We start from the raw sequence: 17,231 nt of genomic DNA on the forward strand, positions 1-17,231 counted from the left end.
AAATGACCGATTTTTTCGCTAGATAAGACCCTTATTCATCGTCTGGAATCGTTTAAAGCCCTTTGAACTGTTCGCACTGAAAACTCTCATTTGGTCCTTGAACCGTTTGGACCCCATTGAAGTCCATTATATGGAGAAAAATCCTGAAATGTTTTCATCAAAAACCTTAATTTCTTTTCAACTGAAGAAAGAAAGACATGGACATTTTGGATGGAGCGATGGACATGACGGAGAGACGTCGTGCTTGTGATGTAAAAACACATCAACGCCACTGAAAGCACAATGTGTAAAACTCTATTTTAATTAGAGTTAAAAGAATTAGTCAAATATTCACATAGATTTAATGATGCACAGATATCATTGAAAAACCTTTTCATTTATGGAGTCAGATGAAATAACGAGTTAATACATAAGATAAAATGTATTGCATTTAATGAAAAATCCTATTTCCATGAGAAGAGTCGGAACACGCGTGAGACCTTCGCCTCTGATCGACTACCGCCATCGGATCGAATAAGCAGGCATTTTTATAATATATATATATATCTATATATATATATATATATATATATATTAGGGCTGTGTAAAAATTAATTGCGATTAATCTCATCCAAAATAAAAGTCCGTGTTTACATGATATATTTGTGTGTGCTGTATATAATTATTTTTTATATATAAATACACACACATGCATGTATATATTAAATAAAATGTGTTATTCATATATAAAATATTTATATTTATATAATATAGATTATGTATTTATATATATATACAGAATTTAAGCGCAAATAATTCTTAAATATATACATGCATGCATAGGTATTTATATATACAAAATAATTACATACAGCACACACAAATATATAATGTAAACACAGACTTTTATTTTGCATGCGATTAATCACAATTAATTTTTGCACAGCCCTAATATATATATACATATATATATATATATTTTTTTTTTTAGAAAATGGCCGATGGTTTGTCTAGATCAGACTCTTATTCCTCGGCTGGGATCGTGTCGAGACTTTGAAACTGAACTGAAACTCTCATTTAGATCTTCGACCCCTTCAACTGAAGAAAGAAAGACATGAGGGGTGAGTAAATTATGAGGAAATTGTAATTCTGAAGTGATCTACTCCTTTAAAGCTGTAATACGACTGGCACTGCCAGTGGCGCAGCTCTTCTCAGTTGTTTGTGTGTTTTGGGGCTCACTGATCTCTGGGTGAGACGCAATTTCTTTGGCTTATGAGGTGCGGACGCTTCCTTCACCTCTGGGCACTACAGTTCACGAGTGTCACATCTTCCCTCTATTTAGACCGCTTGCTTTCATTTAGGACAGGGACGCCCAATCCTGCTCCCGCCGATCGACTGTCCTGCACAGTTTATCTCCAACCCTAATCAAACACTTCAAGTGATCCTGAACATAGACTTAATAAATACATATAACGTTGCTGTGATACGTCAACGCGTCCGCCATTTTGCTGTAAATCTGTAATAAAGTAAACGATGAGCTGCAGTTTTTCAGGATAAAAAACAAAAATAAATGACATTTATCAACTGATTTCGTTTACAAAGTACGTTGAAACTGAGGAAACTGGTTTCGTTGGACACTTTTAAATCAATTTTAAATGATTTAGAGAATGAAACATCGGGCTGTAGATGTTTTAGCTAGTTCTGTATTTTGATTTTGAAATTGTACTTGAGTTGCTTGTGTGTATATATGTGTTTGTATTGTTGGATGTTATTTGTTACACTCAAATGTGCTGTGTCTGTCAGTTTTGGCCAGGACGCTCTTGTAAAAGAGATTTTTAATCTGAATGTGCTTCTTTCCTGGTAAAATAAAGGTCAAATAAAAAAAATTTTAAAAAAATTCAGTGCTTTGTGTGTGGTGTACAAAAACCTCCATCTCTAGTTATTTAAAACCTCGATAGTTAGACTCATAAAACATTTTTTTAATAAGGAATTGTCAAAGCTCAGGCTTGCCATGTAGGCTATCTGGCTTTTTATTCTTGGGTAAGAAGTGTGAAGATAGAAATTCATTGTTACGTTAAATTAAATAAAGTTTTCTTATAGTGGAAAAAGCATTTTCTGTGATTGACCCGATTTTAGAAATAACAAAGATAACTGATGTGGTATGATATGAGGGGCCGGCGAAAGGTTTCAATAAGGACGTTCAACCAACTCAGAGTTGGTTGAACCTCCTTATTGAAACGGGCCCCAGAACTCCTTTACTAGGTGTCCTCTATCACTTTTTAATGGATACCCTGCAGCCAATCAGAATCGAGTATTCTCCCAGACCATGATATAATGACAATCAGCTGTTGCTCTATTATCTTTCCATCTTAAAAGGTGCTGTATGTAACTTTTTCACTCTACTAAAGCATAATATGTTTGCATATAATCGAGGAAACATGCTAAGTTCACACTCGTTTCTCTGAAAAGCACTTCTACAGCCAGTTATTTCACTCTGAAATGTGTGTTTCCAGGCTGGAATGTGTGTTATTGTTTTGGTCTGTGATACTCTAGTTGCCAATTTGCCAATTTTCATTGTCCATTGCGCTCGTTCCTGTTGCGTTTCTCAAACTGGCGAGTCTGAGGAGGCGGGAGAAACGACGATCTCCGATATTTTGAATTGGACCGCAGTACCTGTTTCAACCACTAGTCATTCTTACAGACAGCACCTTTGATATCTTTCAATATTACAATCATCTACTGCTCATAATCTCAGGTCATCATGATGGGATGTACCTGGTGTTCCTGATCCCTCTTCCACTGCTCCTGGATCCGGGCGCTCCAGCTCTGCTCCACTCGACGCCGGGTCTCGGCCTTGTAGTCCCGCTCCCACTCCCCGGACTCACTGAACAGACCCCGGATCAGCTGGACACGCGACCCCGGCCTCCACGGGCACACGGTGACCCTCCACACAGACATGACCCCGGGACCTTCAGGAGCACAGGAGGAGAGAGGTCACACTGGGAACTCGGACACTAAAGCGGAAGATAACACTGTGGCCTGATGATTAATGCAAAATATGAAATGTTCCTTCATTGTCATGGCGTATTGTGCAGAGATGTCTGGTCTGTAAAAGAAACGAATAGACTAAGACATATTGTGGCGTAACTATAGCAACATGCCAGACTGTAAAGTGGCAATAAACCTGTCCCCTTGGAAACAAATGTTTTAACACCTACAAAAACTTCTATACTGGTCACATTAAACATAAAAATAATTCACCAGCGCAATCTTCACAAACACAATGCGTGAAATGTTTCAGTACAGAAAGAAGAAAGAGTTACTTTAAGTGTCATTTTCTCATGAAAAAGAATTTTCATTATAATTCATTCTAGGTCAAAATGAGTGTCATTTGGGTCTTTTAAATGACAAAGCCTTTTATTTTAGATTATCTTTATGTTTTATATATCATTTTCATCTTTATTCTCTTTTAGATTTTAATTGATATTATACACTAGAAAAAGACACCACACGTGAATAGGGTAAAAATTGTAACTAATAGAAATCACCAGTTGATTAATCACAGTACATTAAGACAAAACAGTACAATCGCTTTGTATTACATCTTTAAAAATGATTTATAAAAAAAAAAAAAAACAGAACAGAAATCTCAAGATTGGATATGAAGTCAAGTTCAAAGTTCTCGTTTCATTTTGTTGACATATTAGAGTTAATGTTTTTGCAGAGGGGAATTTGATCACTAAATATCGTTAATAGCTATTAGCCAGAAGCGTTTTTAAGAATTAAAAGCGCATGAATGATGCATGAACAAACCCCTCTGGAAAAACCTTCAGAATATAGATAGGAATAAGCGTAAAGTTTGGTGTGTGTGTTAGTGTTACTGAAGTGAAGATTTCTGACTTAGGCTTAGAAAACGGCCTTTAAAAATACGTATCGTAATTGAAATCTATAATAAATCTATAATTCGTAATTCTAAATCTATAATGTTTTCCCAAATATCAGCACATTTGCAAATGTGATAATGAGTTTAGACAATTCAATAAACTATAAGTTAAAGGTGCTATATGTATTTTTTAGCGCCCTCTATCGGTGATGTTTCAGATTGCACTAATTAACTAATTTTTCCAAGAGCGCTCGTGCTCGAACACAAGAGCGATCACTCACGGTGACTTTACACACACCGGAGAAATCATCACACAACATGCTGGAAACTAATATAAACTCCCACTGCAACGTTACAGTAATAGGCTACTGTTATCAGCTTGACTGAACTAATGCACTCGTACCATGATGACGTTACATTTATGGTGTTATCTAGCATAAGGCACTTCACTAACTATCCGTGTGTCTTTCACAATCAGCAATGTCAACATCGGGGAATGTATAATATGATAACGGAAACGGTTAGTGAACTAGACTGAATAATTTCAGCGTATCAGTAAGATCGTAGGAAGTCACATAACTGTAGTGAACGTGTCTGGAAGTGTGTGTTATACACAATATGATAGTAGCGGATGAGTGACGTTACACAGTAGATCTAGTACAGAAAATAACAGTTACATCCTAAAGCACCGACTTTCTGTTATCCTGAAACAGTCTTTTGTGTTCATTTCATGTCTCATGTATGTTGTAGTTTACTCTGCTATTTCATTAGTTTCTATTATTTCAGCATATCTGAAAACTTGTAATTTATCACAATAAAAACAGCGGAGGTCTCTCCATAATTCAAACGCTCTGCCGATGTTGATCCGTGTTTTCGTCCGAAGTCGATCCGATTCACGTTTGGCCTGACGAGCATCAGCAGATTCAGTTTTGTTTTGTGTTTTATATTTATGTGGTGTTGTGTTTGTGGGTGGGGAAGTATCCATGTATCCAAGTATAGTAAACTATGGTTAGCAGACCTTCACCTGCTGTTAGCATTCCATTGACTCGCATTAATTTTGGCGTCACTTTGACAGCGAATAACTTCACATCTGAGGCATTTAAAGACGCCATTTGTTCATTATTTATTTCTAAAGAAACACGACAATGTATAAAATGCTTCATTAGCTTGTATCTTACGTCATGGCCACGTAGAAGCAGTTTTTGTTAAAATAGGCGAACGATTGCGTCATAACCACGTGACTCTCTGTCGCACAGTAGAGGAATCACCGTATAGACAGGAGGAGAAGCTCATGTGCAACCGGGGGGACGTGGAGACATAAAGTCGAGGGAGAAGCCCATAGCCCATGGACAACTCTACTCAAGATCTCTGGCTCTATGAGATTCAGAAGGGAAAGATTCAGATTCCTCTCGGCACAGCGACTAGAAGACGTACAACTGTGAGACAGGCTCACGTCACATCTCCGTCGTCAAGCTCAGTTTGAGCCGGCGCAGTCGCTCGGCCATCAGGAAGAGAGTGCTTCTAACTGACTTCACTTTCTCCGTTGAAGTCTATGGGGTCACTGTGTCCATTTCTTTTACGGTCTATGATTTTAACACGGGGGTTTATGGGATTGACTATCTTTTAGAGCCTGCCTCTAGCGGCCAGTGGATGAAGTGCAGTTTAAGTCACTTCCATGTGGGATTGAGATTCAAGAGAGAGTTGCCGCTCATCCAGACCCCATGAAACAGCATATATATATATATTCAAAATAATGATTAACCACATTTATAAACGTATACAATATGACATGTAGATTAGTTTTCATAAGCACCCAATTCATTCAATCACCCAGTTATCAAACAGCTGCGAATCTGTGTGACGCACATGAGGCTCTTGAAATCATGCGAGATGTTGAGGACTAGAGTTTCTCTCAGACAGCCGCCCACAGGTTTACACACACACACACATACACAGTTTGTGGAAGAGAAGTGAAGGAGATGGTCGCGTTGCTATGGTTACTCATCTTCCAATATGGAAGAATCATTGTCATATTGGACTCCAAAGACAACACGATTTTCAGTGAGATAATGAGTGTTAAAAGAGCCAGACCAGCATTTGCATTTGCAATGTGTTATAGCCTTACATTATTCTTTAAAAAAAAATATCAACTTTTTCAGTGATAATGCCAGAATTTCTAGTAGCACACAAAGGAGACATTAGCTGCCAAATGTTTATAACTGAAAGATCACGTTCTACTTACACGACAACCGTCGACGAACAACAGGACCTGTCCCGATATATTGCGATCCTTTCCGCGTGGTCTATATTATAAATCCATTCAAAGCTTCATTCTGGTGACGCATAAACACACGATACACTGACATTTGACAGATTCACACCGCTACATGGGCGCCGCCATGTTGTTCAAATAGAGCCAACTTTATTTAAAACTATGCGCGAGGCAATGGCGCAGTTCACAGAAACACAGTAGAGTTCAGAGTCATATGTATTATATATTTAAGCCCGTTTCCGCCATAGTTGAGTGAAAAAGTATAGCAAGTCATAACAAAGGACATTTTCCAAATTAAGACTTACTAATTGTATTGAGAGAATTTCATAAGAAAGATTGTTGACAGTCTATGATCATAAAGAAGTTGTGAATTACCAGTTTCTCCATATTAATAATAATAATAATAATATAATTTTGCTTCCTCATGAGCCACACTCATCGGGATCTAAGCACCAGTGTGGATGATTATCGATTCAATTTAATTTTATCTTATGATGTGGTTTTTGTAGCAAAGTCTATCGTGAATCTTCCTAAAGGTTGGGGTTTGAGGGCCTATGTGCAGACTCACATTCAACATTTAAAATGTACTTGAATGGCATATCATATCAAGATATCACAGGACAATTTCAAATGAATGTAAAGATAGGCTATAATTTGCTGCTCAATCCTTTATTTATCTGATTCATTTATCTTAATCCTTTTCATTGCCTTATAACCTTCCTTGCAGTTTAACAAATGAGTGTTTGTTGTATAATTCATACCACAACAATAAATGTCTTTATAATTTTTTTTAGATACTATCATGAAAAAAAAAACATGAAATTATCTGTTCCTATTAAATAGACAGCATTATATTCAATCGTGTCTAGCAACTTGAAGAATTTCCTTTATTGGGGTCTAAAAAGGTTATCTGTACACAATTCACAGATTTGTACACATATAAAACTATACTATCTACAAACCATAGTTAAACAAATTAACTAGATAAATGCTTTTATTTCCATTCAAACGGATGGAAACCGATAGAAAACGGTTCATTACCCGTGGCTCCTCTAGTGGACAACATCACTATCACAGCCTTCTTCTTCAATTGCGTGTTATAAAGCAAGAAGTGCGAGGTTTAAAGTCAGAATTGATTGATTAAAAGTCGCAATTTCGTGTTGTAAAGTCAGAAATACGAGATATAAACTATTCTGAGGGAGAAAAGCTTAGTCTTTTTTCCCTTCAAAATGGCATGATAACTCTCAATTATGTGTTATAAGGTCAGAATTGCGAGATGTAATTTTTATCATACAATTGCGACTTTATTTCTCACAATTCTGAAATCATATCTCGCATTAGTGAGATAAAAAGTCACAATTATTATTATTTATTTATTTTATTTTTTTATCCAGTATAGTGGAAACAAGCTTCCATACAAACGGTTGTGGAGTTATTCAATAAAACATAAATTTGCTTGTTATAGTGCCACCTTGTGGCTGATTTTCACTAAATTCGGTATTCATTTCACAAGGTGTTAACAGATGAAGAAATTTGTAAGTAATACATTTTCTAACAAAATGTCTAAATTTATAAGATATTTTAAAAAACAAATTATACATTTTGTAAGAAAATGTTTAGACATTCTGCTAAGAAAATGTGTAAGATATTTTTTGAAAAAAAGTACTGTCAGTATAGGCTACATTATCTTGCAGAAACAAACAAACAAACAAACAAACACCTAAACAACAATAATAAAAATGTAGGTATAAAATGTTATTATTTTGTCTGTCTTGGTGGCCCGACTATACCCTGATGGACTCAAACACAAGCGAGTGTTTGTCTGCAGTGAATGTAAACAGTTAGAATATAATTCAGCTGTGTGTCAGGTCTTAAAGTGACAGCAGACCTTCTGTTAATCAAACATATCAATGCATTTTACATTCTTCAGATACACAGTAGTCAATAACATTTCATGAATGCTTAATGAGGAGTTTGTGACAATATGAACACAGACATCAGTTATCCTGGTCAGATATTAATTCATTAGGTTTAGCCTTCAGTTATAAAGTCATTTGTACCTAATAAAAAAATTATTATTAATTATTATTATTATTGGGGTCTTCAGTCATTTATTTTATTTTAAGTATTTTTGCATTGCATTGTTATATTATTATTTGTACAAATGATTACAATTTTTGCAGGCTAAAAAAACCCCACCAATAACCTGCTTGTTTTTGGACACCAGAAAGCAGTTTATATGTTATTAATGTTCAAAAACACCAAAGCTGTGTAGCCTTTTGAACTGATATTATATTTATTAAAGTGTTAGTTTCATAGTTGTAGCTCTACAAACATTGAACATAAAGACACAAATGTAGACAGTTTAAAAATAACACACACACACACACACACACCATATCTCATATATTATGCCAATAAACATTTTTACAGGTGATTTGGGACTTCTCTTTTTCAGTCTAACAGTGAGAGGGAGTGATCAGTTGTCTTTTATTCGACACCAGTGTGTTGCTGTAACCCATTTTGTCAAACGATTACAGGACTAAAAAAAACCATTATATTTGAAAATATATATTTCTGTTGTATCACCTAATCATCCACATGAGCCATTGCTGCTTTTATTGCTGCTCCTTGTGGCTCTTTTTTATTTGTGTATTTTTTATTACATCATTGTAACATATTGAATGTTCTGAATCTTTGAAACGGACACTTAAGCATTGAAACGAGTCACACAGTTTTCTGTCACGGCTGCCAGGCATGGAGATTCAGTGTTGGATGTTTTTCCCTGTTACCTTAGCAACCCTTTTATCTCTCAATAGCAGATTGTTTACTGCTGAAACATTTAGATTTGTGAAATCGGGAGTGAATCACACACAGGCTCCATTTCACACTGGATGAATCCTGTACTGTAAGTTCACTTCACCCCCGACGGCTCTGTGCCCTCCAAAGAGTCCAACGGTGAAACTGCAACTGATGATTTGTTTATATTAAAGGTTGACCTGTTGTGCCCTTTTTTAACGTCTTGATTATGTTTTTGGGCTCTACTAGAACAGGTTTTCATGCTTGAATGCAGTGTTGTGTACTCAAGACATATTTTAATGGTCTCTGTCTTGTCATGGACTCATGTGCTGTGCATTTTGACTCGGAATTGACTCGTACTCGAACATATTATCGCATCTGCGTATGACTTGAGACTATAACGTTCGCGGTGTGCAAATGCACCAGGACCCAGGTCAGATGTGACGTGGAGCCTCTAGCTCAACTATGTATTGAAAATGTCTGCCTTATCATCCATAATTCAGGTTGCATATAAGAGCCACACAGAATTCATGTGCAGTAATGTTATGTGAAAGAGCACTTACTGATTGTATTAATTGTAAGTCATAATTGTAATAAAATTACCTTTACACCACTATGTGGCCTTTTTACCATTACAGTGTAAATGATTCCATGGTATATTTGGTTTACTGTTTGTGTATGGGGCCAATTTGTAACCACCAAATATTTTACATATTCTTGAAGATATCTTTAAGTCTGGTTTGAGACCCAACCTTAGGTTATCCAACCTCTCTGGTCTCGACTCGGACTCGACTGTCTTTGGTCTCGACTCGGACTCGACTCTCTTTGGTCTCCGTCTCGACTCGGACTCGACTCTCTTTGGTCTCGACTCGGACTCGACTCTCTTTGGTCTCGACTCGGACTCGACTCTCTTTGGACTCGACTCTCTTTGGTCTCGACTCGGACTCAACTCTCTTTGATCTCGACTCGGACTCGACTCTCTTTGGTCTCGACTCGGACTCGACTCTCTTTGGTCTCGACTCGGACTCGACTCTCTTTGGTCTCGACTCGGACTCGACTCTCTTTGGACTCGACTCTCTTTGGTCTCGACTCGGACTCAACTCTCTTTGATCTCGACTCGGACTCGACTCTCTTTGGTCTCGACTCGGACTCGACTCTCTTTGGTCTCGACTCGGACTCGACTGTCTTTGGTCTCGACTCGGACTCGACTCTCTTTGGTCTCGACTCGGACTCGACTGTCTTTGGTCTCGACTCGGACTCGACTCTCTTTGGTCTCGATCTCGACTCGGCCTCGACTCTCTTTGGTCTCGACTCGGACTCGACTCTCTTTGGTCTCGACTCGGACTCGACTCTCTTTGGTCTCGATCTCGACTCGACTCTCTTTGGTCTCGACTCGGACTCGACTCTCTTTGGTCGCGACTCGGACTCGACTCTCTTTGGTCTTGACTCGGACTCGACTCGCTTTGGTCTCCGTCTCGACTCGGACTCGACTCTCTTTGGTCTCGACTCGGACTCGACTCTCTTTGGTCTCCGTCTCGACTCGGACTCGACTCTCTTTGGTCTCGACTCGGACTCGACTCTCTTTGGTCTCGACTCGGACTCGACTCTCTATGGTCTCGACACGGACTCGACTCTCTAAGTGTCAGCTAAATGAATAAATGTAAATGTAAAATGTAAATGTAAACATAACAAAAATAATTACACACCGTGCCTCACGATCACAAACCATGCAGCTCGCTGTGCACGACCTGCACTATTAACCCTGGTCTTAAGCAGACTTGTGGCAGCACACAGCGCCAACCCATCCTAATACACAGAATGGCTCCAACAGGGCCTATAATATTAGGTGAATACGGCCCCTGGTCTCTTCTGGAAGCTGGATCCTGCTTCAGCATCGTAGCTAAAAGCCGACTCAGCTTTGAGTAAACCCTTGATGTTTCTATCTGACTTTATCCTGAAGATCTGAGTGATCTCACATTGAAGTATCAGCATGAACTCTCTTGTAATTATGGTCATCCCTCTGTACGACAAAATAGACCTATACCCGGAATCCTTTCCAACCCTAGAGGCAATACACTCGAAAGAAAGAAAGAAACTTATAAAGAAGGAAAATAGTACAGAAACCCTTGAAAGCTAAGATAATTGTTCATTTTGTCAGTGATGTCTGCTAAAATCAAGTCACCTTTATTTATACAGCTCTTTTTACAACAGTGTTTCAAAGCAGTTTTACAGAGATAACTGGAAAATAATGCGACAATGTTTGTTTCTAGGAGAAAATTGCATCACAGTCCAGCTTAAGTATGTTGTTTAGTGATGTTTAATTTTTGTTTTAAAAAGTTATTAAGTTAGTTCATTTATATACACTCTGGAGAAAACCGTGATGTCATCGTCCAGGTCAGTTCAGTTCTCATATATTATTGTTGAATATTAAATTAAATGGCTATAACACATGTTTAGAAGAAGTAGCCCATACATAATAACAATAATGTAGTGAAGTTTGTGTTAGCAAACATCAGTGATTAGAATACCGCATATACTGTGTATAACTTAATATAGAAGCAACATGCACAGATAGATGTGATTAGATCCTCTTTGTTATGAAGATCTTAGTCGGGACATGAACTGGTTATTATAATTATGTGAAATGCCCATTTCCCTGATCCTATTTCCTCGCTGCGGTGTCCTCGAGGGCCCTGGGCGTCTGTGACGGTCCCTCTGATGAATGATGTCCCCTCGGTGCCTCGGGCTCGTCCAAATCTCACATGAAATCTTCCTCCCTCATTTCCTCCACTTTCCTCTTCTATTTGTGTGTTTGTAGTGACAGATCTCTATTTTATTATCTCGATCTCATGAGAAAGTGTATGCTGTAGGCCTATGTGTGATTTGTACTATTTTTAGAAAAAGGCGTCGGGCGTAAGAATAACTCGGGTTGGTTCGGGTTGTATTGAAGATATTTAATTTTGGATCAAATGTAGAGTCTCATTAGTTGACAACCATAAACATTCAGCGCACTATATTCTGGAAAATTGGTTATTTTTACTGTGTATAAAACACACGATATGCTTCAAATGGCTATTCATATGTAAATATCCAGACAATATGATGAATGTGTTGTTTTGGGGAAAACTAGTTAAGAATAGCTGTCAGAGCATCAGTCGTTTACCATGTTTTAAGTTTATGGCACACCCAACTCGGGAATCTTGAGTTTCCCACACTGTAAAAAAATATTGATGGTTTAACTACTTAAAAAAGTAAGTAACCTGGTTGGTTGCCTTAAAATTTTAAGTTCATTGAACTGGAAAAAGTGAGTTAATACAATGAAGGAGATTAATTTAACCATCAGAAACTCAAAATTATATGTTATGTGAACTAAATAAATTATTTAAGTTGATTTGACAAAAGAAAAAATGTTGTAAATACTACACTGTAAAAAATATTGTTGGTTTAACTTAAAAAAGTAAGTAACCTGGGTTGCCTTAAAATTTTAAGTTGATTGAACTGTAAAAAGTGAGTTAATACAATGAAGGAGATTAATTTAACCATCAGAAACTCAAAATAATAAGTTATCTCAACTAAATAAATTATTATAAAGTTGATTTGACAAAATAAAATATTTTGTGATAACAAATCTTGAAAATATTTTTTAAAGTGTTAGTAAATATGATTTGAGAGGGCATTCATGTACAATTTCCAACTAGGAAACTCGATAAGTTTAGCAGCATGAGCTAGCACTTGTGTAAACAGAATATAGCGCTGCAGTTTATTCTCACACATTATATTCAAGATTACTTGTTCAAAAAAACTGGATTGAGAAGCTTAAAAACAATAACCGTAAACGAACTACACCACGGTCACATGACCTCAACGTCACTACCGTTAACTCTTTCGGTCTTTATTTAAAAACATTGTCCATGAAAGCTATTATAAACACAACTGTGAAAGAGGCTGTGAAATCGACTAAGTATCGACTAAGAGTTTACCTGTTCTACTGATGATGTTACAAGTCACATACATTACATAATCACTTTTTTATGTCAATGAAAATTACATGCATTCTAATAATACAAATACATTGTATGAGCTTCTGTTACTTTAGCTGTTCATTCTGTTTCTCTATCATATTTTATCTATCATTCTCATATTTAGAGCTGCTCCAGCAGGACTAAGGATTGGGTGAAACATCACAATTCTCTATTACAATTTTGATACTACTGTAAAAACTACTAGCCTGATTACTTTTAAATTTAAAACATTATAAAAGTAAGCAATCTCTAATAATGAGTTTATTCTCACGATTATTTAGACTTTTCTTGAAATTTAAGTTTTCTTGAAATTAATTTTTTTCTCGAAACACAATGACTTTATTCTCGATATTTAATGAGTTTATTCTCAAAATTGTATTTCGACTTTTTTTCTCGAAATTTAACACATTTTTTATCGCATCACAACGACTTTATTCTCGATATTTAATGAGTTCATTCTCAAAATTGTATTTCGACTTTTTTTCTCGAAATTTAACACATTTTTTATCGCATCACAACGACTTTATTCTCGATATTTAATGAGTTTATTCTCAAAATTGTTTTTCGACTTTTTTTCTCGAAATTTAACACATTTTTTATCGCATCACAACGACTTTATTCTCGATATTTAACGAGTATATTCTCAAGATTGCATTTCGACTTTTTTCACGAAATTTTATGAGTTTTTTCTTGAAACACAACGACTTTATTCCCGACATTTAATGAGTTTATTCTCAAGATTTCAACATTTTTCTCGAAATTTAACAAGTTTTTTCTAGAAACACAACGACTTTATTCTCAATATTTAATGAGTTTATTCTCAAGATTGTATTTTGACTTTTTTCATGAAATTTAACAAGTTTTTTCTTGAAACACAACGACTTTATTCTCGATATTTAATGAGTTTATTCTCAAGATTGTATTTCGACTTTTTTCACGAAATTTAACAAGTTTTTTCTTGAAACACAACGACTTTATTCTCGATATTTAATGAGTTTATTCTCAAGATTGTATTTCGACTTCTTTCTCGAAATTTAACGAGTTTTTTCTCGAAACACAACGACTTTATTCTCGAAATTTAATGAGTTTAGATATTAGATATTTATATATAATATTTAGAGATAATTGATATTAGTTGGCTTAATTTGCTTAGTAAACATTTCCTTCACATTATTAACATGTATTATATTGCATGAGCTTCTGTTACTTTAGCTGTTCATTCTATTTCTCTATCATATTTTATCTATATTTAGAGCTCCTCCAGCAGGACTAAGGGTTGGGTGAAACATCACAATTTTCTATTTCAATTTTGATACTACTGTATAAACTATAAAAGTAAGCAGCCTGTAATACAATAAGAACAAATAATCAAATTACAAATGGCACAAATAAACACAATATAACAACAAAAAAGGCTACAAATGAAACAGTGTTTTTAGAGTTTTTCAGGTAGTCTAACAGTAGTTTCCAGGTGCATAACTTGAATAAAGTTATCAAATGTGAAATAATCCAGCTATTTCCTGGTTTGCTTTATCTTTCTACTCTGTTTTAACATGCCGTGTTGGACAAGATACATAAATCAAGTATTGCTCCAGTAAAATTATTAGTACTCATTATACATTTTATTAGAGTAGAAGTACAAAAGTTCTTGATATTTAATGCACTTGAGGATTAAATGCATAAATAGTACTGATCGGTGCATTCAAAATCAGTAAATGAATAAATGTAAATGTAAAAATGCGGTAAACATGATGGCGACTGTAGAACGCAAAAGCCGAATCCCGGACATTTTGGGCGATTTCAAAACACATTTTCGGGCAGACTCATCACGGAGACTCACTAGTAGCCTAGACTTGTTGTTTAACTACTGCACTCTGTTACCGGTATAGGCGTGGCCTCCTATAGGGCAGCGAAGCAAGTGCATTCTGGGAGTTGTTGTCTTTCATACACATAAGCCAAAAACACATTTTCTGGCTTTTCTCAGTCTAGAAAGCTCCAAATTCAAAAATAATTTCACATTTCTTCTACATAAATGACCCATTTTAAATACAAACCCATATTTCTAGAGGTGAAGTATCCCTTTAACAATCACTGATTTTAGAAACGAAGAAATTGCAGTGGAAAAGTCAATGTGAAAGGTTAAGGTTACGTGTTATATCTAATCCAAGCCCTAAGATTTTTAAAAGCAGTATCCAACACATCATCTATGTAAGAAGAACTGCGCGAACAAAACCAAGAGCTTGATGTGTGTTTGTGATGTTTTCCATCACTGTTCCTGTGGATTATCATGCTGACAGCTCTATCCCTCCCCTGTGCGCCTCAGGCTCATCTCTCTGCTCTTTCCCCTTCCTGCTTCTCATTCATTAATATCACTAATTAGCGTCCGGATCATTTGGGATTCTCAAGGGAATTGGTCCTGCGCTGCATATTGCGTGTCTCAGAGTCTAGCCAGTTTATTCAGTCAGCACCATCCAGTAAAGGTCAGGAATGTCATTTATTCAGTGTTAAGATCATTTCTCCCGGCCCTTATTAAGGGCAACATGAAATTCCAGTGCGGCAACAATATTCAACAAGAAAAGATGTGGAGCGGGACTTGATCCATCAAATTGACAGATTTGTGTAAACTTGAAAAACAGGAAAAGGAGTTGCACACCAGAACGGAAGGATTCGTGATGTCAGCCAGGAGACGAGTTTTAATAAAATATTTTCCATATTTTAATAAAAGATTACAACAACCGGGGTTTTTGTACACTTTTTTATTTTTTTATTTAACATGCACCGAAATAATCAAGCACAATAAAACCGAGAATGTCACTGAAGTAAATTTGACTCTGTGGTGATTTCAGGACTACTGTATGTAGTTTGATGTTAATAGTTTTGCACATTCAATAAACATTTCACTTCACTGTTTTCACTATTATACACTTTAACACATTATGAGTCAAAACCTGTTGAAAACATTTTAAAAGTAAACAGCTAAATAACGTTTTTTGATTAATTATGAATATTTGAAACAGTTAATTGGATTAACTTGATGTAACTAAATCAAAACGTCAGTCTGTAACTTTTATAAGTTAAAAATAATCCAAAATAATTATTATTAAAAAAAAAACATATTCTGCCAGTGGTCAAAACTATCTGCTTGCCATAGCTTGATTCAAAGCGGTAAGCTTGTAAAAATGATTTTAATTCCAGTGGTACTGGTGGGTTTCCAGCACGTCATTGACTGCAATTGCAGATTTCCAACAGAGATGGCGACAAAAAGGAAAAACTGCGCACTGCAGCTTTAATATTACAATCAATAATCAGTTCGTCCAGCGAACACTTTTGATTACTCATTGATTCTAAGAAAAGGGTATTTTTCATGGCCACAGAAAAACAATTATTTCTTAGCATGTACAGCGCTTCGAGCGTCACATGATCAGGAATCGTTAAACTGACTTTGTTGCAAGCAGAGAATCAGAACCAAATACTTATTGTTTTATTAACTAAATCAGAAACACAAGTAATCTAAACACACATAACTTACACACAATCATACATGGGTAAAATGGTAAGTGACAGAGTGAAACACGGAAATGAAACTATGGAAAAGATTCATTTTACTATGAAAAGAACCATCCGCTTTCTTCTCTCAAAGCACTTCATTAGGAGGCGTCTCCCGCTCATTATCAATCCTTTGTTTAAAATGTGCGATATACTTGCATCTCCTTTGCAGTGGAAGCAGTGTGTGACGTCTTTGAAGATCTCATTCGTCAACATCCGCCATTTTAGGGTACCCTTAAACGTTGGTTGAAGATCCCGGGCCGTCATACAACTGACGCTTTACCTTTAACATCGGTTAGGTGACGAGGTAGGTTTAGGTCTGGGGTAGGATCCGATAACGTCATCTAACCGACGTTTAAGGGTACCCTAAAAAGGCGGATGTTGACGTATGGGCAAAAGACGTCCCAAGACGTCAGTTATTCACTCATCAAAACGTCATAACATCTATGATGCATGTGAAGATGCATCGTAAAGTTAAGCCAATCACCTTCAGTTCTGCTTCCATTACGGTATACTCACTTCACTGTAAAAAATAATCCGGTAAAAAACGGTAAACTACTGGCAGCTGTGGTTGCCAGCATCATACCGTAAAAATACGGTGTGTTACTGTTTTTGAAATGAACAGCTAAATACCGTATTGTCAGCTACTTAAAAACTTTAATTGAACCGCTATATGCTCTCTAACACAAAAACAGTAACACACATTATAGTTACGGTATGATATGTCAGT

At 36.3% G+C, this 17,231-nt stretch overlaps 1 protein-coding gene across 1 annotated transcript in view; it reads right to left on the reverse strand.

The window, feature by feature from the left end:
- lars2 (leucyl-tRNA synthetase 2, mitochondrial) overlaps nucleotides 1-6,272 on the reverse strand; it is a 128,598-nt gene extending 122,326 nt beyond the window's left edge. The window contains exons 1-2 of the mRNA XM_039651302.2: nucleotides 6,105-6,272; nucleotides 2,755-2,948 (exon numbers count right to left, since the gene is read on the reverse strand). Of these exons, the coding sequence (XP_039507236.2) occupies nucleotides 2,755-2,937 (183 nt within the window). The 5' untranslated portion in view covers nucleotides 2,938-2,948; nucleotides 6,105-6,272. The remainder of the gene's footprint in view (nucleotides 1-2,754; nucleotides 2,949-6,104) is intronic.
- Nucleotides 6,273-17,231: the final 10,959 nt, after the last annotated feature.

This window comes from Pimephales promelas, chromosome 12, assembly GCF_988280905.1.
Source record: "Pimephales promelas chromosome 12, fPimPro1.hap1.1, whole genome shotgun sequence".
Lineage (NCBI taxonomy): Eukaryota > Metazoa > Chordata > Actinopteri > Cypriniformes > Leuciscidae > Pimephales > Pimephales promelas.